At 40.7% G+C, this 25,075-nt stretch overlaps 1 protein-coding gene across 1 annotated transcript; it reads left to right on the top strand.

Annotated features, from left to right (window-relative positions):
• Window positions 1–453: 453 nt before the first annotated feature.
• ccdc85al (coiled-coil domain containing 85A, like) lies at window positions 454–23,846 on the top strand. The gene is made up of 4 exons (XM_006790639.2): window positions 454–1,124; window positions 2,393–3,491; window positions 20,161–20,218; window positions 22,731–23,846. The coding sequence occupies exons 1-4, from the start codon at window positions 879–881 to the stop codon at window positions 22,747–22,749; spliced, it is 1,422 nt and encodes a 473-aa protein (XP_006790702.2). The 5' UTR covers window positions 454–878; the 3' UTR covers window positions 22,750–23,846.
• Window positions 23,847–25,075: the final 1,229 nt, after the last annotated feature.

Here is a 25,075-nt window from a genome sequence, read left to right as displayed (position 1 = left end):
AGAGAGAAATAATGAACCACATGCTTTGCCTTATATATATTTCTAAAGTTACTGTTAATTTCAAATATATGATTTTTAAAAAATAGTTTCCTACACACAGTCGTCAATATGTTCAGTGGATAGCCTGTTGTTAAGTTTTAGAGTATAACCTGTAAACCTGATTATTAATTAATTTATTTTAATTATATTTTGGCGCTTATACAGCCTATGTTTTCTCCTAAATCGTCACACTTGCAGAAATGATGTCGTTTGGAGAAAGTACCACAATCTTAACTTCAGAGTACCCCCTGTAATTTCAAGCCAATCCGAGAGGTAATTAACGAAGCATTTCAGAACAGTTTGCAATAATTTTAAACGTTAGGTGGCGCTGCAACCAAACTATGATTTCGGTGAGGCTCAAGCCCCCGGAGGGAGAGACCTGGAGAGAGAGAGGGAGGGGGAGAGAAAGGGGAGAGCTGTTTCCTCTCCCTGTGTTTCTGCTGTGCACAGCGGACTATCTCCTCTTTCTCGCAGTGTGCTGAGCCTAGATGCGGCAGGTGTGTGTGTAAACCGAAGCTTTCCTCACTTTGACCACCTGACCGACAGAATCTGGATTCTAATGCATATCGGCTGCGCACAGAGTCCATTTCGGCTGTGAGGATGTTGCAGTGATAGTAGAGCATCTTCTCCGCTGTATCGCGCCCAGCCGGCATCGTCAGCTGTTGCTCTAGGAAGAGAGTGGAAGAGTGGGGAGCAACAGAAAAGGCCAAACTATGCGACTGATTTACAATCCGTAACCGTTTCCACCCTAAGTCGACCGGGGAGCGGATGCGAGCAGAGGTTGCCAGCGAGCCTCTAAGTATTTTCTGCTCTTTGTCGGTACCGGAGGAGCTGTGCCAATGGAGAAAGCGACTCCACCGCCCCAGCCTGGGCTTCAGCTCTCGATAGCGAAGACTGAAAGTCCAGCAGAGGACATCTCCGGTCTGACTGACGAGGAACTGCTCAAGTGGACCAAGGAGGATCTGGTGCGCCGACTCAGGCGGTCTGAGGCCGACAAGATGAGCGTGATTCTGGACCACGGGAATCTCATCCGGGAGGTCAATCGTAGCCTCCAGCTGCACTTAAACGAAATCAGGGGGCTGAAGGTGAGGGGGCGCGCATCGGTGAAGGATGAGATCATAGGCTTGGAGCACACCTGAGAACGCGCATAGCAGGAGCAATGCTCTGCTGTTTAGAGAGCGCCTCTGCAAACATGGTGTGAGAATAGATGGTATATGAAGTTCAGTGTGCCATTGTATGGGTCATATGCGATCATTTGGGTTTAGATGGATGTAAAGTATGTGTGCACTTTTGCACATGCAGGAGCTGATAAAAGCCTCTAGTTTCCATTTTAACTTTTTGAGGTGGGAAATACAGGTTTTTAAAGTGAACTAAAAAGGGAAGGGATATGTGTGCTTGTAAGCAAGTGATGACGTAGAGCAATGACGAGTAGGTTTCACTTAAAAATGCTTTCTTCTAACAGTAATGTCTGTTAATAAATCAGTGGATTTGTTCATGCAGTGCTCAAATCTGATCTTGTCTTCGCATACTTTAGATTCCTAAAAAAATTCCTTCACATAAATCTACAGCAAGTGGAACACAGAATCAAGTGGCAGATGCTCTGAAACTGTATGCAGGCTTTCTCCATTTCAGTAACCTTTACCCAGCGCCTTCATTTTCTAATAAAATAATTATTGCACAGTGTCCACAGTGTTTACAGTTCAATTCTGAGAATCAGCCTGGGGTTGTCTCAGCTGAAGCACATCGGGATCATTTGCTTTTCTTGGAGACCTCGTCACCTCTCCACCCATCCAAGCAGCCTAATTACACAGGAAAGAGCTGGAGGGTACAAAAGGGGGAGTAAGTAGGAGATGGAGGATAGCGGAGAGTTAAGTTGTTACAGAAGAGGAGAAAAGAAGGAGGTCTCTTGGAGGTGAAGAAAGAATCCTTAAGTAAATGTTGCTTAGTATGAAATGTTTAAGGCATGTGATCTATGACCTTGCCTCATTTCTGTGTGGCCTTTTCATCTCCTCCAGCTGATTCTAATCTACATTACGTATTTCACATGGTACACAGTGAGTCACTGCATTTATGGGAAAGGACGAAGGATTAGGATTTAATTTCATTATGATTGCATACACCATTTGATTGCTATCTGAAAGAGCAGTGAAATGTATTCAAATTGCACAATGGCTTGAGTGATTTAGTCGAAGTTAAGTAACCCATGAAAAATGACTTTTGCAACATTTCAAAAACTAATTTGTGGTCCTTAAGGAGCATTTTTTTCTTCAGGCTTTCTGGTTCATACACGTAAACTGTGTGTCGCTCTTTTCTAATTTCTAAATTTCTATTATTTCTCTTCTTGCTTTCACAGGACATTAACCAGAAGCTGCAGGAGGACAATCGTGAGCTGCGGGACTTGTGCTGCTTCTTAGATGATGATCGTCAAAAAGGAAAGCGTGTGTCCAGAGAGTGGCAGCGTCTCGGACGTTACAGTGCCAGCATAATGCGTAAAGAGGTGACCCTCTACCTCCAGAAGCTCAAGGAGCTAGAGCTTCGACAAGAAGAGGTAATCCGGGAGAACCTGGAGCTGAAGGAGCTCTGTCTTCTACTGGATGAAGAAAAGGGGGTAGTAGGTGGTGGAGGTGGCATTGGGGGAAGTGTAGGTGTAGGCAGTGTGGGAATGGGAGGGTGCCGTAACTCCATAGACAGCCAGAATAGCTTGCTGCTAGTGCCCGGCCAGGGGTTGCTAATGAGAGACGTAGGGGATGGAAGCAGCACTTCCAGTGCAGGGAGTGCTGACAGCTCTGATCACCCTCACCATAAACAGCCTCACCTGGCTGCAGGAGTGGGTGGGGTTGGCAGTGGTGGGGAGAAAGGAAGCCCTGAGCTTCTACATAAACCCAGGTGTAGCAGCATCAGTGGAATAGGAGGTGTAATTGGAGGAGACAGGGAGGTGTCCAGTCCTGAGCACCCAGCTGGGCGCCATCGGAGTACAAGCCTGGAGTACCCATACACCCTCCCTCAGCTCTGCCGGCCCCGCTGCGGCTCTATATCTGTGCCTGACCATAGTCGGGTCATGCGGGGCCTTAGTCCCGAAAAATATGGAAGGAACGTGGGCCACCGAAGTCCGGAGCAGCACCCCAAGCACCACAGCTCTGACCTCGTCCTGGGCCAGAGGCAGCACTTCCTAGGTCAGGGAGGCACCGGGGAGCTCTATCAGCGGCACAACAGGAGCAGCATCAGTAGTACAGGATGCGGAAGCCCAGAGCCCCGGCAGGCACATTTGGGGACTGGAGAGCACCATGAAAAGGGCTGTTTCATCCAGGGGGGCAGCCCGGAAACTCACAGGCACCAGTACAGCATGAGCCCTGACCATGTGAAGTTTGGCAGCCCAGTGAGAGAAGGGCAGAGGAGGCCGGCTGGAGACGAGCTGTCACCACATCATCGGAGCATCTATAATGGCATGAATGGTAGGTTTATCTGTGCCTTGTGATGTGATCATATATACTGACCTTCTATTTGACACCTAGTTTTTCCATGCACACACCCCCTTAAAGTCAAGTGGATGATGTTGCCCTTGCTTGTCTTTTAAACATAAAACATATAACAAGCTGAAATAAACTGATTTATACACCTAAATGAGTGGCAGGTTCATCAGAAGGAGACGCTATATCAAAATAAGTTGAACTGCCAAACATACCGTCTTACTTATTGCACTTATTATGAGCATATATAAAAAAATAGGCTAATATATATTCAAGTGTTTACATGTTTTCCACACCTTAGTCGCTAAGTTACTAAATCAATGTCCATACTCTGAAGACTCTGGAGCTCCTTTTATTCTCTCTAATTGCTTTGCATGATTTAACATTGAAAATAATACCTATTTACCTCATACTGGGCCTTGATGCTTCTCTCTACTCCATATGAAATTAGCTGTTTTTTGTCCTTGTCTTCCCTTAAGGTCAACTTAGCTTTGAGCCAACTTTCTCATAATTGTTGCCCCTCATAAAAAGAAAGTTTGGATAACAAACTTATCTCTTCACAGCTGAGTGCCCAGGCTGGCCATATTAAGGATATCCCCTCTCAAGCATTTAAAACAGCTTGAAGCCTGAGCTTTTAGCTCACAGGGATTACTTGTACATACAGTGACCTAATTATTTGAAACTTCGGCCAAGCTACGTATAAGTCAAAAAGGAATTTAGGCTAAATAGAGTCAAAACTCTTAATTTTTTCTGTATCAGACTATTTGTTGATATTGCAGAAATTTGTTTTAATATTTACCATTTTTTTCTGTTTTATACTTAAGATTTATTACCATTAAATTTATATACTATCAGTCTACTTTTGGAGGGCATATTGAGATGCTTCCTATACAGATGGTGAAGGTTGAACAGTGTGAAATGTTGTAATCAAATAAATATCTCAACATATATAGATATACAAATATACAGCCATGTGCCCAGACATACCTAAGGATGAAAAGTGTAGCATTTCAGGGTTTAGTGTTACAGTTTGTTATAGCATAGAGGTGTTTTTTTTCTCTGTAAACGCAGACATTTTCTAAAATGAGATTTACAGGTTAGTTTGGAATTGGAATGCACTTGTTTGATTGAGAAAACTGAGATACTCATGCTTATTCTGACTGCTGCAAAATTTACAGCATTATTGATTTTTTTTTTTCATTTCAAGAGAAATGTGGGCTGACTCAGGACAAACTGAGAAAAAACACAGGCGTTATATGAATCTTTCCAGCTCAAATGATCCACGCACAAATTTGAGTTGTAGCATTGCAACTGTTGCCACACAATGATGAATAAACCTATTAAATGATGAATTACCTCTAAATCTTTGCTCCGTTCGCATCCATCTCTGAGAGATCGTGGGGAGCTAAGGATGATGAGGAGGACGAAAAATCAAAGTACCAACTTGGCTGCTGTTTAAATACCCCACCGTGGCTGATAATGATTTCTGGAGTCCGGGGGAAAAAGTGCTGAGTGGCACAGAGCTCTCAGATGCTAAAGGACAAATTCCTCAAGGTGAAATATCTACCTGACTTTGCAATATAAGCTTGAAATTACAAGAGAAACAGAAGCAATTTACACAGAGCAAACTTAACTTTTATAGCGAGGATTTTAACTGTTTTTGTTACCAAATGATGAGTCATTTATGCCAATTGGATTATTATATGTTTACCTTGGGGCGACTGTGGCTCAGGGGGTTGGGAAGCGTATCTGTAACCGGAAGGTTGCCGGTTTGATCCCCGGGCTCTTTGTCCTGATCGTTCTGTCCTTGGGCAAGACACTTTACCCTACCGCCTACTGGTGTTGGCCAGAGGGGCCGATGGCGCGATATGTCAGTCTGCCCCAGGGCAGCCGTAGCTACAACCGTAGCTTGCCTCCACCAGTGTGTGAGAGTGAATGAATAGTGGCATTGTAAGGTGCCTTGAAAAGCGCTATATAAATCCAATCCATTATTATTACCTAACAATATGCAATTAAAAACTTTACAACTTCAAAGAGGTAGTACACAGATCTTTATATATGAACCTCAGTTTTCAAGTCACAACCTTTGGTTGCTTTTGAGCAGTTTTGTGGGCAGGGATAGCTTAGTAGGTAGAGTGGTGATCGGAAGGTCGGGGGTTTAAATCCACTGAATGGCTACCCTGAGGTACCCCTGAGCAAGGTACCATCCCTACACACTGCTCCCCCGGTGCCCAGTGGCTGCCCACTGCTTCACAGAGTGAATGGGTTAAATCCAGAGAGGGATTTCCCCACGGGGATCAATAAAGTATACATAAAAGAAAATCTGACAAGTGACCTATTGGTGTCATGAGGGCAGCATGGTGGCACGGTGGTTAGCACTTTTGCCCCACATCAAGAAGGTCCTGAGTTCGACGTAATCTGGCCGAGGCATTTCTCTGTGCAGTTTGCATGTGGCTTTTAACTTTTTGTGGCACTGATTATCTGTAAAACCCAGCGTAATACTAACAATGTCTGCCTCCAGAGACACCTAAAATTAAAGCACTAAATGGCCAGTGAATGCATTTTAAGATCCACAGTAGAGCCATGGTGACCTCAGAAACTACTGTACAGTATCAAGCATGCTCTCTTTAGCCATTTTGCAATCTCTATGGATTGCGCTGGATTATTATAAAGACACACACAACTTTGATTCGGATCATAATTCTGTTTCTATTTTAAGGCTCAGCGCAAACTGTAGCTCTATGAGGGATTTCAATCTTGATGTAACCTGAAACCCATATGATTTCTGCAAAAGCCACGTCACATTAATGCCTCACAAATCCTTAACTGGAAAATGTTGTGAGTGCACAGGGCCTGGTAGTTTGCCAACTGTGGCATAACTGTTGTGAACTTAGCTCGGAGTGAAATGCATGCACCAAATAGCCGTTAACCAGGGCCGTAAAGACTTCATTAGGCCTGTGTGTGACAGCGGTTGAGCATGTGTGTGCCTTGCGTGAAGTCATATTGGTATATCATAGCTTGTCATCCGTCACAATTGATGTTTATCTCCATCATGAACATGTCGCTACAGGGCTTCCATGCCTCCACTAACCTGACAAGGGAACTAACTTTAAGTGTCACTATAGGATATTTACACTTAGATAGAGACATGCAATCAACACGTTGCCAGAGGATGATGCTTTTTCTGAAGTTAACACAAAAATACCATCCATCTGATGCTGACGGATTAGGATCCACTAAAATGCCACTTAAACTAATACAACTGAAGGAGAATGAAAAGGACAAGAAAGATGAGTAGATACAGAAAAAAAGATGTGTGGGGTAGGAAACGTAAAGAGAGCAGATTTGTTGCAATATCCCTTTGTGTCATACGCTGACCTAACCTTGCTGCCATGTCCTTTTTTGGATGAAGAGGAAATTTAATTCCTGTTACGATGTAGTACACTCCACTCGCTTGGATTATCCTCTAAGCCCTTTGCACAGCATTATTTCATTTTTTATGATCTTGCATGTATGCTTGTGTGTGTGTATGTTTGTGTGATTTGGGTGGATGTGCTAAAGTGTCCCAGGGTCAGTGTAGCGATGAGGGTTTATTTTCTGACAAATGAACGACTCATATTGATGTAAAACTCAACAGTAGCGAAGCTCAGGCCATTTAAATTCCTGACAAAATCCACAAAGAAAGCAAAACAACACTCTGACCTCTGTAGCCTTTTAATACAATCTGCTGCAACATCTTTCAGGAAGATTATCACACATAGCTTATTCTGTCATTGTTACAGTCAGGAGGAAGGAATGCCAACAAAATGAAAGTACTCGTGCTTTTACTTCGGTTCAACTCCGAGTTTCTGCTTGAAGAAAATAAACATTATCTTGTTTTCTCATCTTGATGACATATATCCAAGTATATTGACTCGTTTATATATAAAAAGGGCATTACAAGAAATTACAAATGAAATCAGTGCATGGCACTATAAGCTTTAACCTCCTAAGATCCGAACTCTTCCACAGCATGCATTTTTAATTTCTCTTTGATATTTGGTCACACTGGAGCCCGATGAATGTAAAAACAAAGAATTACCAGATTTTTTTTAACCTTATTTTGGTTTTTAAGAAAAGTAAGAACCACATATGAGCATATTCATTTTAAATTTTGCTAGAACAGTAGCAGTATAATGTCCTCGTAAGTGGATATCAGGCCCTTGTAGAGCGAAATTCAGTATTTTGGTCTAAATAATCCAAAATGTGATGTCCACATATGTGGACGCCAGGTCCTAGGAGGTTAAAGCAGCAGTAATTATTGGCTTGCAAATATTAAATTGCAGTAAACATTAAAGGCCATTTTGACTTTGTATGCGATGAGGAGCTTTACAAATAATCAGTAACAGCAAAAGATCAATTGTGACTCATAGCACAAATATCTGCCTTGTGATAAAATCCCTCTCTGATACTAATCAGCCAAGAACACTACAGTCTCCTGACCCAGACTGCAGGGATGAATGTTCACTAAGCCTACAGGATCTCTGCACTGCAGAGGGTCTTCTTCACAAAAAGAGGAGAGACTTAATCATGTTTTCTGCTTTAGCAATCACATGTTCTGCATATTAGCTTAAGCTGCTCAGATGATCAGGAGGAGAAAAATAGGCTGCATGAGAAAAGAAAAGATGGTGCAGTGTGTGGGGAAACCTTTGCTCTATTTTCTTACAGTACACACAGTACTGCAGATGTGTGTCACTCTGTGTACTGTATTTGTAGTTTGCTTGAAAAGTGTGTGTTTGTGATAAAGACAAAGCTTTTTTTAGCCAGTGACTGCTACTTTATTCTTAGTTGTTTTAATGAAACAGCTCAGTTTGATGTGATACACGCGCAACACGAGCCTTCTCAGGTGACAGATCAAAATAAAGATACAGTATAATGTCTAGCATTGTAATGCAAGCTAGTGCTACATAATGGCTAAACCACAGATATATGAGGCTCTCATGTAATATTTGATATCAGTTTAGACAGAATATTAGTAAACCCATATTAGCCTTCCAAATATCAATAAAGCTACATTTTTCTGCTAGGCTATAGCGTTATAGTGCATACATTTAATTTGAATGTCAGCAAAATATAATTCCTGTTTGGATGATTGGCTTACACTCGAATAAGAAACAGCATATAGGTGTAATATTTTGGTGTTTTATTGTTTATATATAATAGAAAGTCTAACCCATTAGTCTGACAAATATAATGTTATGGCAGGTAATGGGTTTGGTGGAGCATAAAATTTGTACTAAAGAGTCGCTAAAGTTAGCTGAAACTCTAATATAGTAACATCCACCCCCCACACAGTGGGGAAAAATAATACACAGTAGAAATGCTGAAGAAAGCATTTTCTAATAAAACCCCATGAAACAACCATAAAATAATAAACAGCAACTTATTCATTCTCTCAAAGAAAATGGAAAGAGCTCAGATAATATCTTTTAAAGTCTTGGATTTAGCTAATTAGCAAGACATCAGCTCAACATTACCCTAAGTTAGAGCACATACACAGTTTATTCCAGCACCTATAGTTTAGTGTTGTAATTTTTTTTTAATTGAAGAAACATAGAACAGATTTATGGCACACAACTACATACCTTTACATGTTTTCCTATTTAGGTATCAAATAATGTTCCATTTAGGATTTCTCTTGGGTACTCCCAGCCCGTTCACACTCCCGAGGTAATATAATGATGATTTGTCAAGTCCCGCGGTGTTCCTGAGGAACGTGAAAAGTGACCGTCTGCGTTCTTATGCTACGTGCCGGGTTATGGACGAAATCCAGTAGAATAACTCTCCTGCGGTAATACACACTCCAGCCATGTATTCCATCCCTAACCTTAACCAGCACTTTAATGACGTTAGATAGTGTTTTCCAGAGCGATTTAAGTAAAACAAACATACATGTGTAGATTCATTCCAAACGGTTTTCTCATTTGTCCGATCTTGTAATCCAGGGACGTGTTGGGTACCCGGAAGCGTAACATATTGACGATTTGTCACCTAGCGTAAAATGTTACGCTTTGGGAGTGAGAACGTGTTGGTACTCCACATTTCTAGTGAGAATTACTATCCATGAACCACATGACCATCCAATGGCATAAATTGACCAATGAGGTCTATAATATTTTTTACAAATAACTTGATGAATGCCACAAACTGAAATAATTCAGTCAAACCCTAAAGTTGTTCTGTATTCTGCAAGTGCTGCTCAAACCTTTACCTTGTGATTGAATTTTTTTACAAATAGTTTTCAAAATACTCTCTAAACACATTTTTCTGTCCTACTTCAGGCTTGTGGCTATTTTATAAAATCTCTCGCTATAAACCTCTCTTGTTTTTCTTTTTTATATACTCAAGAGGAACTGACAGGCTCTGGTCCTCCATTCTCAAGCATGTGATCGAATTAGCAAAGACCAATCCACTCTTTCATTCCATCTGTTAATCTCTATAATTGTGGCATTAGTTCAGACTGTCCAGCTCCTCTGGCTGCTGCTTAGAAGTGCTGCTGCCTGTCAGTGCAACAGGAAATCATCACTGAAGCTGTGGTCTCAGATAATGTTCTCCCTCGCCAGTGTCGTTGAAAAGCTAGTCTCTCTCTCTCTCTTTCTCACTCTCACTCTCTCTCTCTCACCATCCTAATTGGCTGCCAGTGTGAACAACCAGCTGTCGCAAAGAGAGAAAACTGATTACAAAGCCCTGTTTCGGGAGGATGTGGTGTTTGCCAGACTGAGCTAAGGAAAGAGGGTTGAGGAAGTATTTGAGTGGATTACTGGCTGTTTTCTTCCCCTCCTTCTCTCCCTCGTTCTGTCTTCCTCTCTATAATACATCTTTTTTTTCTTCCTCTTACTCCACTCTATCCTCTTCTTCCTTGCTTGTCTGCCAAGGCGATGGATGGAAAGCATCCCTTGAAAATTTGTCAAGTCTCGCAGTCTAAGCGGCCTGGGGAAACTCAAATGTTTGCCACAGCTGCTTGGTATGAAAGGATTTAGGGGAGCATTAGGCTGGTGTAAGTCAAATGGAATAATATTATAACCAGACAGTCTCATCTGCCCTGCCATTCCAGCGTTACCTTTCAGAACTTCTTGAACTTGCTTAGACGACAAATGCCGCGAAGACCAACTAATTCTGATTCTAGCAGTTTTTTGTTTTACAGTCTATAACTCATTTTACAATCCCATGGCATTGGATCTTTCTGCAAATAAGAGATGAATGTTTAATTTACAAGTTGAGTAGGCATTCCCTTATTTGTGTCTTCTATCATTAAAAAATTGGTTAAAATTTCAAAGATGCTTTAGAGTTAAGGCCATCAGAGACATTCAATTCTCAAGGTGGATGTCTTCATCTGCAGAGGGGAAAATGTTACTTTTAAATGTTATCATGGCCTTTGAATTTGTAATCACATCTGAGACCAATTATCCCAAACACCCTTGCCTATAGGCCATCAGAGCAGCTATTAACCCAGGAGTGCATGATTAGGCATTTTGTTTATCTTCCACTGGTGCATATCATTGTCATTTTTAATCAAGCTGCTGTAAGCTTTGTCAGTTTAAAGCCTCCTCCTCCTGGATGCAGCAAAAAGCCGTATATTGCCTCTGCAACTCTCAGACAATGCCAGATCCACACAAATACTCATGACAGTGGTAATGTCAATGGGAAATGGGGTGTAAAATGTGTCTAACATAAAAACAAAAATTGTTTTCAGCAGACTAAATTATAAATTAGAGAAAGGAAAGGAGGATGATTTTGTGCTGCAGATTTAGAAGGGAAGAGCACATAATCAAACGTCTTTCCATGCGTAGCTTTTAGAATCACATTGTCATACACTGTGGCGTGACTGATGCTATGATTATGGGTTCATAGATAACTTTTTGATTATGTCAGGCATTTAACTATTCTAGGATTCTCCTAAACATTTCCCCCGCAGCAGCTCGTAAGTGGCTCTTTGAGTTATGAAGGAGGCTGCTTGGTGCATACTAGCGTTGCTCCGGCCCAAACCCCAGAGGTATGTGACAAATGTTGCACAGTAGCCCCACTCATCCGGTAGACATGCAAACCCAGTGGAACGGAGAGCAGTCTTTGTCCTCTTACGCCATGCCAGTGGGGAACAGCCCACTGAGCTGAGAGGAAATTAGCTTGCTAGGCCAGGTAATTAACTGAAAGTTGAGTGGCTGCCATGTATGAGGGCAAGAGTGGGCCCGAGGGAATTTCTCACAGTCCCAGAGTCACCAGCAGTAACCACATTTTGCTACTGTTACATTTACTTCAGTTCTAGCTGTTTGCCATTCTGAGAGCTGTCAGTCTGAGGGTATCAGGCGATGAGGTGCGAGACAAGGAGGAAAGTGAAGCTGGACAGATAGACCTAAGTGAAGCATGGGAAGTATGCAGGTGAGGCTGCGAGAAGAGGGTTTGGTACATTTGCATACATTTTGTGAGCTTAGTGATCGCATAAGTTACATATTAAATTAAGATTAATTTACCTTCATGTTCGCTGGCAGCAAATCTGTGGTTTTTGCTAAACTGTGGCTAATGTGGTCACATATTTCTGGACAATGTTAAAAGTATAGCAGTGTAATATTAATCAGCAAGTCAGGGGTGCAAAGTCAGACAAAATGCTTTTACTTTCTTTCTAAAAGTAACATGTGACAATTTCACATTTCTATTAAAAATATCTGTCATGTTGCTTATTAATTATTTGTTTTAAATGATTTGAGCCTGTCTTCAATTCTTTTAGCCTGCTTTTAAAGGCTTATTTGATCATTTAAATTGATTTTTTAACTCCCCCCCCCCCCCCCCCCCCCCCCAAAAAAAAACAAAAAAAAAAAACCCCACGAACAAAAGTTAATTTCTTTTACTTTAAACAAAATTGGCTGCCTTAAAAACTACAAGTAGTTAAATCAAATTCTTTGATCCCTCCTTTAAAGCACATAAATATTCTGAGATGATTTAACATCATCTCAGAATCAAGCTGTAACAGCATGTAGTAAGTAGTGAGGAATCCTGTCATCATTGCAAAAAGCCACATTTATGTTGGTTGTTGCGTAATCAAAATATAAACCTCTGTTTCGGTTCATCTGTCATTATCACTGGTCATGCCCGACAAAGCATGCCTCTGTTTTTAAAGCCCCTGATTGTGTTCCGTTACACAATTTAAATTTTATGTTTGTGAATTCAACTTTTAATCTTCAAGAGAAACAACGTGTTATTAATTCTTTATAAGGGCTCAAAGTCTTGTGTAGGGCTCATATAGCTTGTCTGTGGTTTATGTCAGTTGTTGTGCATTGTCATTGGTCATACCACGCTGCTGCTCCAATCAGAGTGATGGCTTTTATAGCTCAGCTGTCTGTTAAAAATGAGATAACTTATCAGGAATATAGCATGTTGAAAGGATGCAGTTATCTACTTCCTGGGGCATAAATTATCTAATGCCCATTTTGTGTGTTTGAGGTAATGGTTTTCCTGATTTACAATAAGGCACGTGTGGAGCTTCCATTACTTTACATTATGTTAGACCATGAAATGATTGGCACCACTGTCATTATATTTATGCCGTTATCTCTTACTAGTTCTCTTTCAGCGATGTCTTTTGGTCTGTGAGATTTCCTCTCCGAGATATTTAAATCAATTTTATTACCCCGACCCCCCACTGCTCCAGACTGACTGGCTCATTTCCTTTACAGTTATACTAAAAGGTACATTTAATCATTTAATTACCTGGTTTTGTGAGAACTTTAGCTGCAAATAAAGCATCTAGTACACAGAATTTCTCGGATTGCTTTAAATGACAATTGATAGTCAATAGTGACCTGAAATGATAACACAACGATGAGTTTCCCAGTAGAAACATCCTTATTTCGATCTCTTAATATTCCGCTAAGCTCATCTTTTTATCCTACATTAATAAGTGCTAACAAAATCTTATTTTCACTTTTTCATGTGAGAAGAGCTATGTGAGAATATGGGGAGGGGTGTAAGAGCAGACTGTACAATCACATCCACACGTTGATGTTAAAGTAGACAATTTTAATACTGGCTCATCCTTAACACTCAAATTGACAGATGGTTACCTGTGCTCTATATTGCATTATATTGTTTTGAAGAAAATGCACAAATTGTTACAGTGCATTGCATTATTTTTTTGCTAAATCTAAAGGGCTTTTAAGATGACATAAATGCAAAAAAACCCATTATTGTTGTTTTTAATAGCAAAAGAAGGGACAGCCTGAAAATGTGTAAACAAGTTTCAGTCCCAGGGCATGGGTCATCGATGTCCCAAGGCTTTTGGAAGATGAAAAGCCAGACCCTTTAAATGCAGACCCTTTGTGTCACGCGAAACCGCAAAGAATTCTGGGATATTTGAATATCTAATTCAGAGCTGATGAAATTACCAGTATTGTTTCCCATCCCCACGCCTCTAACTGGCACACGCATCGCAATCCTCTATACGCTGCTCTGTGCCCGGTCTGTTATATTATTCATCAGCACTGTGGTGTGATGGGTGGTGACATGTTAAAATAGAGCAACGGCAGTTTATCTTGTGAATGTCTGCTTAAATATTTAATTTGCCTTTTGAGGATCATAGCGAAACACTACAGCAGTGCATGGAACAACAACAAGCTCTTGTAGAACTCGAGGAGATGATGTGGAGCTTCAACACAGAAGGCAAAAGAGGCAGAAGAAAAATTAGAGGCTCCAGTTTCGATCTATAAATCATTATGAAAGAAGTCTCCTTTGTTCATAAAGTTAATGTCTTCAATTTAACTACATTTTGCCATAATTTAAGCACTGCTCCGTCAACGTAACTGAACAGGCTTGTGATTCAAAAAGCGATGCCTTTGCACGTGTTTGCACGTTGTTTCGTGAGTATGCACCGTCTATTTGGTGTATGTATTTCTTTCTGAAAGCACACACAAATGCAAACGCGCACACAGACATCCCTCGTAGGCTCGATCAGCCAACGGGGCGCCAATTATTCACCTCTATTCCAGCGAGTTTCAGGCTCTCATGTCTCTGTGGTCTATTTCAGCTGAACAGCGAGCCATGCAGCAGACACATAGGCTTCAAGTTATTTGCTGTTTCTCCCTGCTGCCATCACTTACTCTGTAACAATTCTCATGCCTCAGTTGGCCATTGCACATTTATCATAGCAACGTGGCAAAAAAAAAGGCAGCTTAAATTAGGGAGGTATTGCTAAAAGCCAGAAGTAGATAAATGTATATGTTAAAAAAGAAGAATAGAGAAGAACAATTTCAACCAATAACACTAGACTGAAAAAATCTTCTCCTAAAAGTAGCGAGTGACTGATTTGTAGGTTACTGACTTACTACTGGGTTTAGTGTCACTTATAATTGAAAGAAATACTTTATGTTGAAAGTAAGTATTTTTTTAATATAGCATTAAATTGATCAGGAATGTTGTCACTGACAGTTAATAATTCGTGATATCACTAATTACTTGTTCTTTTTGATTAGTGACATTTTAGGCCAAGTTGTAAAGAAGGCAGTCATATCAAAGGCACAGGCATTGGCCAGTCTCAGGTATTATCTTTTATGTGAAACTCTACCTAGAAAGCCTGGAATCACTTCTTTACTGTTCATGCTGAGACCGGAGTTTGTCGGTACCATTACTGAGAACCTGTGTGGCCTCTGTTTTCCAAAGTGCACACTGTGATGTTTATGCCCTCTTGCTGTTGTGCACCATGTCCTCCCAATTCTCTCGCTATTCTGGTTAGAGCCAGTTTGTACCGTTCTGTGATGGGGTTAGTGCACACTGTTTTTAGCAATATCTCTCATGGCTTTATTGCTTAGAACAAGGATGCTGTGTTGATTTTCAGAAGTTCTCCTTCTTCCATTTTAGGAGTGCAATCAAACCTGCAAAGGCTGCTTCTCCAGGTGCTCAAAGAGCTGAATTTATTGCTGTGATAGAATGATTGAATTCATGATTTAACTAGCATTAGGCCTACATTGTGTGCTGAAAAACAGTGGCAATGTTTGCTGCGTAAGGTGTTGATATCCCATTAAAAATCCCGTATGATACGTATATGTTATTGTATTAAACATGCTTTGTCGTAGATAAAAACAAATGTCCTTTTATTGAAAAAGACAAAAAGAAACAAAACAATTACAATTTCTTGGTGAATCAAGCTTTTTGGTGTACACTGTCACACCACGAGCTCAGTTGTTGCTTGTGAAATCTAGTAAGGAGATTTTTTTTCTAACAAAGCTAATTTATCTTCTCATCTAATGCTAATCTGTTTTGTGCGAATTCTAATAACATAATTCATTATTTTCAGGCAGTAATATTCAGATATTTAAAGCAAAGTTCAAAACTATGTTGCATCCATCCATTTTTTTAATTGGTAATCCAGCTGGAGGCTGTGGAGTGGCTGGAGCTGTTATAGGGCCAAAGGTGGGGAACATTTTGGACAGACTGCTAGTCTGTCACAGGGTAAGCACAAGGACAGGGAACCACACACTCACATCTAAACCTGTGGCAAATTTGCAATCACCTATTCACCTAACGAGCAAGTCTTTGAACTGTGGGAATACCTTGGAAAGAATCCACACAGGTGCAGGGAGAACATGCAAACTCCAAACAGAATGGTCCCAGCTTGGCACCACAACCTTTCCTTTACTGTGAGACTAGCCATTGCAACACTATTTAAAACACAGTCTTTAAGCTCGACAAAACAGTCCTGCAAAACAAAACAAAATTCAGTGTTGTTCTCTCTTTGTGTAATTTTACTGATTTAAAAGATGAGAACAGGCTCTGATAGCCTGGTGAAACCAAGTGTAACCAATTAGCATGTTGTTGCTGCTATATAGTGCTGCAGAGATGACCAAGCAGAACTGAAGTGGTACGAGCTTGAAGTCTGGTCTCACAAGACTGGGCATGGCCAAGCACAGACTTGACTCCACAAATACCCTGCATGTTCCTCTTTTCATTTGGTGGCCGTGCATAATGTTATGCATTCTGAGCTTGCCATCACGCTCCAAAGTTGCACATAACAGCACAGACTTCAGCTGCCTGAGGGACATTAAAACAAGCTGCTCTCCTGCCAGATAGCTTCACTGACTGACTGACTCTAGTTGTCTGTCTGACTGCCAGCTAAACGGAAGGTCACTGATCTACCATGCATCTCAACGGGCTTTCCTGCCCAGCCAGCCTGAATAATTTATACGGCAGATTTTTAGAAGATCTGAGGGAATGGCCACGTGAAATTACCTTGCATTGATTCTGTAAATTGAGAGAAGGAGAGAGAGAGATGAATAGAAAGCAACAGATCAAGGAGGACTGCGAGATGAGTAGTCCTGGGAGCAGGTTCATGTGTTTACTGGCTTGATTCACACGTCAATAAAAACTTGATTACCAGTTTTGATCAATTATATAGATACCGTCATTCTGATTTGTTTTTGCAGCTCCTTTATTGTTATTGCTCAAAGCCAGCCTTCTTGAATCATTTTCAAGCAATTTTCATCAAAAAAAGAGTTTTTATTTTGTTAACAAAGTGTTAAAAGGTTTTGCAACTTCTTTATGAAGTGCAGGATTATGAGTTATATAAAGTTAATAATTTGGTGTCTGGTTGCTAAGGGAAAAGGGCTATATTCAGTATGGGAGCAGCTTGTCCCAAGTCAATCTTGCAGATCTCTTTGAGGGGAAATTTGGAGGTTTTCACTTGAGCTTTGGTGTACATAAGCGAAATTTATGAGAGCTTACCCCCCCCCACATTATTCTAGACTAATCATATTATCTATATACTTGACCCACTGTTAACCCCCTTCCCTCTACACATCTCTCTCTCGCATGCGGTTAAATCCAATTTTGGTTTTAACATCAGGCTTCCCCGTAACAGAAACAAACACCGCCCAAGTTTATTGTTATGTTTTCTCACATCGTAACTTTCCTTGAAAAGGTCACAGGTGCTGGTTAGAATTCAGGAGGAGCAAGTTTAATTAGACGCTGATCAAGTTCTTTTATAGGGATTCTCTGATGTTGGCACACAGCTGGTGTGTAAACTGACCTGCACCATCACAAGACAGCAGTTTATAATCCTGTGACCTGTGTGTGTGAAAGCTGACCTTGAGACAGCAAATCCATTCAAGCCAATTGTTTCTGTGAGTTACGCAGCTTGAATCGAGTTACTTCAAGCTAACACGGTTGAATGGTTGAACGAAAAACTTTTGTTTCTCCTGTGTTTTTTCCAGGTATATCCTGCACTTCTGGTTGTCTTTATAGTGTGATGCAATTGAATTCAATTTTATTTATCTAGCCCCAAATAACAACAACAAACACCTCAAGGCATTATAGATTTATACAGTGACTATATATCATTTGCTAACATAACCAGCTTATAATGACAGCCTGAAAGAGTCATGTAAAGTTGTGTATCAATACTGCCTTTTAATGCTTTTTCTTGCCACTCTTGATCCTGACTAGATAAGAATAGTCAAATTGTTTACATTAAATAAACCTGAAAATTCAATTTTATAATTGTTCTATAGTAACAAAGCCATTCTGAGTGTGAACATGCCACATTGAAACTCATGAAACACATATCCTAGGCATCCTAAGCTCTTAGCTCAGGAACAGAGGTGGCTTGAATAGGGAACACAAGAAACTAATCATATGTAGTATGTGTTTGTATGTAGAAGTAGTAATAAGTGGCATATTAAATTTTGGGCTGATATAAACAACAAAAATTCAAGGTTGACCTTTAGCATATATCTAAGGATGAAAGTCATTAAAGTAAATTTTAGCATTAATACAAACCTGGATTCTGAAACTGCCCACAGACCATGTTCAGAGTAACATCTTTCAAGTGTAGAAAAAGTCTAAATACAGTAAATATTGACGTCACCTGTGTTAGCTGTGTGAGTAGAGAACAGTGCATGTGATGATGTACTTTTTTTTACCCTGTTTGTGAGCTTTAGCCGTGAAATCAGTCCCATTCCCCACATGCTGACCTCCAAGTGAAAATACCCCCCAGCTCACTGCTGCATCTACCCAACACTTTAAAGGAGTTTTCATATCTCTGTGTTATCCTGCCTTGTTCCCCGATGACCACACTAAGGGAAGGGGCAGGGAACATAGTGAAAGTGGCTACTGGAATCTTTTGCACAACTTGGCGGTCACAAGAGCATTATAAATCTTTAATGTGAGATGTTAGAGCGCCAAGGAGAGGAAATGTGCTGAAAACATGATTATGGACTCATGGGGAGGAAGAAACCGCTGGCTAGGAGAGAAAGAGATAGAGATATCAAGCAAGGGAGCAAGGATAAAAGAATTTTGAAGGGCAAAAGAGGTAAAGAGGGATAACATTTTTTTTTTTTTGCAAAGTTTGGTCTGCTTATAGCAAAAACATTATTGCACTGCTTTACCGAGTTGTGATCAGAACTTCTCACAGAGCCATTTAAGTATGACAGGAAACCCAGGAAAAGGATTTCAAAATGACGTCAAGAGCTTTCCTTGTGTTTAGGAAGAGCAAAGTTGATTGCAATGGCGTGTTCCCCTTTGAAGGTGCAACAGTTTCACTTGCAGAGAGTGAAGTGAGCTACAACTAAACCCGCATAATCTGGCAGTGGGGTAAGCAAAAAATATGCTAAACTAGCACATCTATCTAACCATTACAAAGAAAAAATAATCAACCATAAAAGGCTTAAACCTCTGTTTGGAATTTGCCTTCCAGGTCACCTCAGTCTAGATGTTATGTTAAAGGAGATTTTGTAGGCCCTTCAGGGAGGAGAGAGCTCAGTAGGTAGAGCGTTCGCCCCATGATCGGAAGGTTGGGGATTCAAATCCACTGAACAACTACCCTGAGGTACCCCTGAGCAAGGTACCCTCCCTACACACTGCTCCCTTGGGTTTGGATTGGTAGCTACCCACTGCTTCACTGAGTGAATGGGTTAAATGCAGAGAGTAATTTCAGTACAGGAAATTAATAAAGTATACAAAAAGTAAGTGACCGTCTGATTCACATTTGTTTAGTTTACGAAATAAAACCTAAGAAAAGATATTATTTCAAAAGGCACTGTCTCCATGCTGCTTCTGCTTTAAATAGGTCACAGCAACAAATAATACTTCATTTGGATCTTGTCTTATGTGGTCTAATCAGAGACGTCAAGCGTGCACTGTGCGCCTCCGTTGTGAAGTACAATCCACCAGTCAAACCTGTTTCGTGTGAACTTGAGCTGGAAATCGATTGACTGCCTCACTAATCCAAATCATGCCTGCTCACCTTGAAACAAGTCTAATAACGCAGGTTCATTTTGTCTTCTGAACTTGCAGCAAAAAGGTGATTGTGTTTTTTTTTCCTCTAAAATGCCAAATTTTCCAGAGTCTCTCATTCTGCTCAGTCACTATGCAGGGTGGGCATGTGCTGATTGGCGCCACTGTTCTAATAACAAACTTGCTGCATTCCCAGTTTGATTTCCGACATATAATTTAGCTGATAACAGAAGCTGCTACTCCATTAACATGTTTTATTTATTAGTCATGTTTCCTTGCGTTTGCAGTCTAACCAGACAGACATCAACTCTAAATCATTAGACTAATGAGACAATCCAGTCTTGTCAAAACAACACATTCAAGTCTCTTCCTCTGTCTCGTTCCTCTTCCTTTTTTGTCACAGCTTTGATATCAGCCGGCTGCTGCACCAACAACTGTAGAAATGTCAAGCTATGGGACAGGTAAGAATCTCTCTCCACCTTTCTTTGTCATAAACTTTTTTTTGTGTGCGTTAATTAGAATCTCTGAAAGAAGAAGAACAGCTAATGAAGGTCATTGTCTCTTCTTTCCACAAGGGCCCATAATCCTGTAATTAGCTCCTATTATTCTATTTTGCCATACAGTGTGCTGCTTCCTTTAGCTTGCGTCTTGAAACCTATTTAGTCGGATGGAGGGATTTACATTAGAAGGATTTACATGAATAAATAATGGACTCTTTCAGTCAGGAGTGTTTGAAATGCATACAAAACTATTTGGACTTTATTCTCTTGCTAATCAGTAGGTAATCTGGACGTGAACCCGATCACAACAGATCCTGTGTCATTGCAGGGTCATTCCGTGACTTAGTCTGGTGCACTCCCTCCAGATGAGTAATGTGTTGGCATGCTTGATCTAGCCCAGGTGTAATCACAGTGGGTTTGCTGTGGGACTACAGAGTTAGAGGTGACCCTCTTCTGTCCCCGTATGCCATCCTACATCTTCAATCAGGCCCAGCGGGAGGCCGAGATGGTTGTGTTAATATTTAATGACCGCGAGACAAGACGTACCTCCCCCTAGAGGACAGTTGGGGGCCCCCCTTGTCGTTGTTTAGTACACCAACACACACAAACTGTAACTACAAGCCACATGCGTGCTTATTCCCCCACACACGGACTTCTCTAACATGCACATTAAGGACCGTTTGTCCTTTTTCTTTGCATTCGTTTTTTTTCAATCCATCACCTTTTCATGCCTGAGCCCAGTCCCAGTTACCTTCTACAAAAACATCCGTGACTCAAGTGAAGAAAAGAATAAAGTGTACTTTTTGTCAGAAGATGATTTGCAAGCTCAGAAAAGGCAACAAGGATGTGCTAAGAATGCGGACTGCAGTCAGGCCTTCTGGTCGTCCCTTGGGTCTCCACTGAGGTGGAGACAGACGCAGGCAGGAACAAAGGAATCTGTCACTGATAAGTAACACAAAAACCTGCAGAGATGAACATCTTACTCGCTCAAACTCTCTCTCGTGCTTGCTCTCTGTTCCCCTCTCTCTCTTTCATTCGCTCCCCTCAACAGACATGCAGCTAATGGCTATTTATTCATGCATCTTTTTTTTGAGAACATGCAAAGAATAAATGGCTTTGAGAATCAGGGCTCAAATTCCTTTGTTGAAAGCTCACTCACATTTACAACTGCCGACATTGCAAAATATTGTAAGAAAAGACTGCCTTCAAGGTTAAACAGTGGAAATAAGAAGCTGGTGACCTGTACTTGTCCAGCAACAAAATACAAGCAATCGGGCCTTTTTTCACACAACAAATATTGACAGGAAACAAGAGTGTGTGTAAAATGTGTGACGACTTTATTCCATTTAACTCTGTCATGTTCATTCTTGCTCACTGTCATGATGTCATGGCTTACCGGGACTCTCAGATAGAACTGAACCAGCATTATCATTGTTCGAAACATCTGTTTTTCAAGGAAAACTGCAAATATAGAAATAATTAACATAGCAATATATCTGTTACAGCTCCTATTTATCATTTAAAAGCCGTATATATATTTTTAATTAATGTCCTGTTCTGTGACCTGCACACTGAATAGGATTTTGAATTACACATGCTGTAACGCCCAAGCTTGAGATTAGTGAAACACTATCCCATACCACTTGAAAAATCCCTTCTTCTCAGGCAAATTAATGTGTTGCAGTACAGTGAATAAGAACAGTGAATTTTTTTTAAAATATTTATGGATTTATATATTAAAGTCAATGTAAAAAAAACCAACTTTATTTATCCCCAAGGGGTAATTAAGATAGATGATACCTTGCCGACCATACATACAATACACAAACATCACATTGGGGAGACAGGTCAGGCTAGGTAGCACTGGCCGGTTGACCACATGAGCAGCGACCCGAACTGAAACCACAGAAAATGCACAACATGAGGAAAGACGAGGAGAAAAAAAGAATTCCCCCCAAAATAAACTACAAGATTTTGAGAACTTCCAAAATATAAGATACAAAACAGCTAGGACAAGCTACAAAAACACTGCAGACACTTCTGCCCACACAAACTGGTATACAGTGCGTATATATACTTAGCCCTTAGCGCTCAGGTTTATCAGATCGGTCTGGGATGAAAAATGCCTTCCAAAATCAATCCGGTTGGTTTGTGACATTTGCTTAGGTGTTTTTGTTATTGTGTTTGGGATTTAAAAAGATTTAAAAAGTTAAGATATTCAATAATAAGCTATTACAAACAAAGAACTCTTGAAATGAAGAGTCTCACAATCTAAGCATACCCCAGTCACAGCGAGCACATGCACCCCTGTGACCTCACACTCACTGATTTCAGTTATTTTCCCAAACACACATCATTGTTTCAGTTCGTTTTTATTTGTTCTAAAATGTCGCTCAGTTTGATCAAATGTATTTTCAGACCTGCTTTTAGTTTTTAGTTAACTGCAATGGCATGTCTGTCTTTTCCTGTGCAGCTTTGACGCTTCCTCTTGACCCCAACTTGGCGACCCACGCCTCTCAAAGGGAGGACGGGTTGCAGTGAGACAGCCCTCCTGCATCTCAGGCCTTGATGGACACAAGCGCCCCTGGATGCCACCTTCCACAGCTCCGGATGGTCTGTAGTCCACGGCCTCATCCATTTGCTACAGCCGTTAAACAGCCTGCCTCCATGTTTTCATTTCTACATATCGAGAGTTTGAGCAGACAGGGGTGGGAGTTTTTTCTTTTTTTTCTTGAATGATATCAGTTTAGTTGGTAAAAACTTGTGATGACTGCTACACATAAATGGATGCAAATGGAAATCTCTCCCGGCCAACCGAGACATGGCTACCTCCTGGAGAGCACCCAGAGAGAAAGTGAGAGCGGCTGTGGATTGGTGTGAGTAGATGAAAAGGACTTTGCACTGTATGTGCTGCTACTCTCTGTTTACAAATGCAGATCACTGGTGGAGAAGCACATAAACCTTTCTATATCCCGCTGTTAAAAAACTTATTTTCCTACACTCTCCCATTTTTTTCTGCTCCCGCCTCCCCCCGCTGTCATCGTTAGAAGTGATCTTCAGTATATGTAATGAGACTGGTGTAATCTAATGCTCTGTCTCTCAGTCTACAAATCCAGATGATCACACGATTGCCATCGTCTCCTCTCTCATTCATACTAAAAATTCAGAACTCTTTCAGCCATTTCAACTGACGGTAAAAATAAGACAAAATTGTATATGTCAAAGATGTTCTAGCAAAGAAAAAAAAAACACATCCTCTTCCTGTGTCTTAAACCAAGATGGTCAACATTACTAGCTGCTGACAGATGTTCTTATTCTATGAGATGCAATGTTCAGGTGTAATTTTTCTTTTGGTATTATCTTTGCTCCCTCAAAGCGCCTATATTTAAGCTGGGGAGAAGATTATACATTTCTCCATGTTGTTTTTTTTTACAAGTCCAAGTAAAAAGTAGATTATTGGATTAGTTTTCTATATATCTATATATATAAATACTATATGACTATTATTTTTGACTTACTGGTATTAGAACTATTATATGAAAATGCATATGATACAATATATCAAATAATAAATAGACTTCTTTATCTAAAAGTGGATTGTTGGTTCGATTTTTATTTGTGTGCTCATTGCGTGAGTGAGCTTTGCAGTTGAACGTCAGGTTGGAGTATAAGTTGTTTCACAGCTGCTGTAAATCAAAAGTTAACCCTTTAAACCCTAACCGGTCACCGGTGACGGTTAACATTTTTAGCAAGGGTGGGCAACTCCAGGCCTCGAGGGCCGGTGTCCTGCAGGTTTTAGATCTCACCCTGGGTCAACACACCTGAATCAAATGATTAGTTCATTAACAGGCCTCTGGAGAACTTCAAGACATGTTGAGGAGGTAATTTAGCCATTTAAATCAGCTGTGTTAGATCAAGGACACATCTAAAACCTGCAGGACACCGGCCCTCGAGGCCTGGAGTTGCCTTCCCCTGGTTTAAAGGGTAAATTAGGTCAGGTTTTAAAGGGTTAAATGGAAAAAAGTTTAAATTAATTAGTCACTTGCAATACTATGAGCAGCCTTAAGAAATCACATGTTAAACATAATAACCCGAAATGTAGCTACATCTCATTCAGTCGGATGGTAGACAATAGTGTAAAAATGGAAACAATTTCCTATTGAATCACAGTTGCAGTTTGCTCTTCCTTCCTCTGCAGCTATAACCTTTCCTCATATCCTGCAACATCTGCTGCACTGCTAAGAATTTCTGTTATAGCTGTGTGCTGGTCAGTGTTTACAATAAGGGTACGAGTGACACACCGGTGTCCATGACACTCAGGTAAAAAAAAACCCTTGGTTTTAAATAATTATGTAAGTATTTAATACTGAGTCGCAAATAAATTGTCTAAAAGACAGCTGGGCATTTTCGCGAACGTCAGCTTAACAGAAGAAAGCAATGTGCTCGTTAGGTGCTACACTCAATAGTGCACTGATGCATATTTGGGGACAGCATGAGAACAAGACAGTATGGGCAAAAGACCCAATGACTGGGATTATCACAGAAAAAATAGATGGTCTGTGTTCATTGTAATAAAGGAAAATGTCAGCGTTTGCAGCACTGTCATTCACTGTTTTAATGTATCCGTGATAGAGTAAGGACAAGAAGGCTCTAAGGCACAGGTGAATAACTTCTTCCGTCTCTGGCTACACAGACAAAGTATTACCAGACTTCTTATTTGATATTAGTCTTGGAGTTATGTATCCAAGTCAAGGTCAAAAAAGGTCAGGTATGGCCATAAATACAGTTGTATTAGACTCTCACTGGGTTGAGCTATTA

This window comes from Neolamprologus brichardi, chromosome 6 (genome assembly GCF_056152115.1).
Source record: "Neolamprologus brichardi isolate AB-2024 chromosome 6, ASM5615211v1, whole genome shotgun sequence".
In the NCBI taxonomy this organism is placed as follows: domain Eukaryota; kingdom Metazoa; phylum Chordata; class Actinopteri; order Cichliformes; family Cichlidae; genus Neolamprologus; species Neolamprologus brichardi.
The sequence above is the reverse complement of the archived record's forward strand: the minus strand, read 5'-3'. Positions and strand labels throughout refer to the sequence as shown.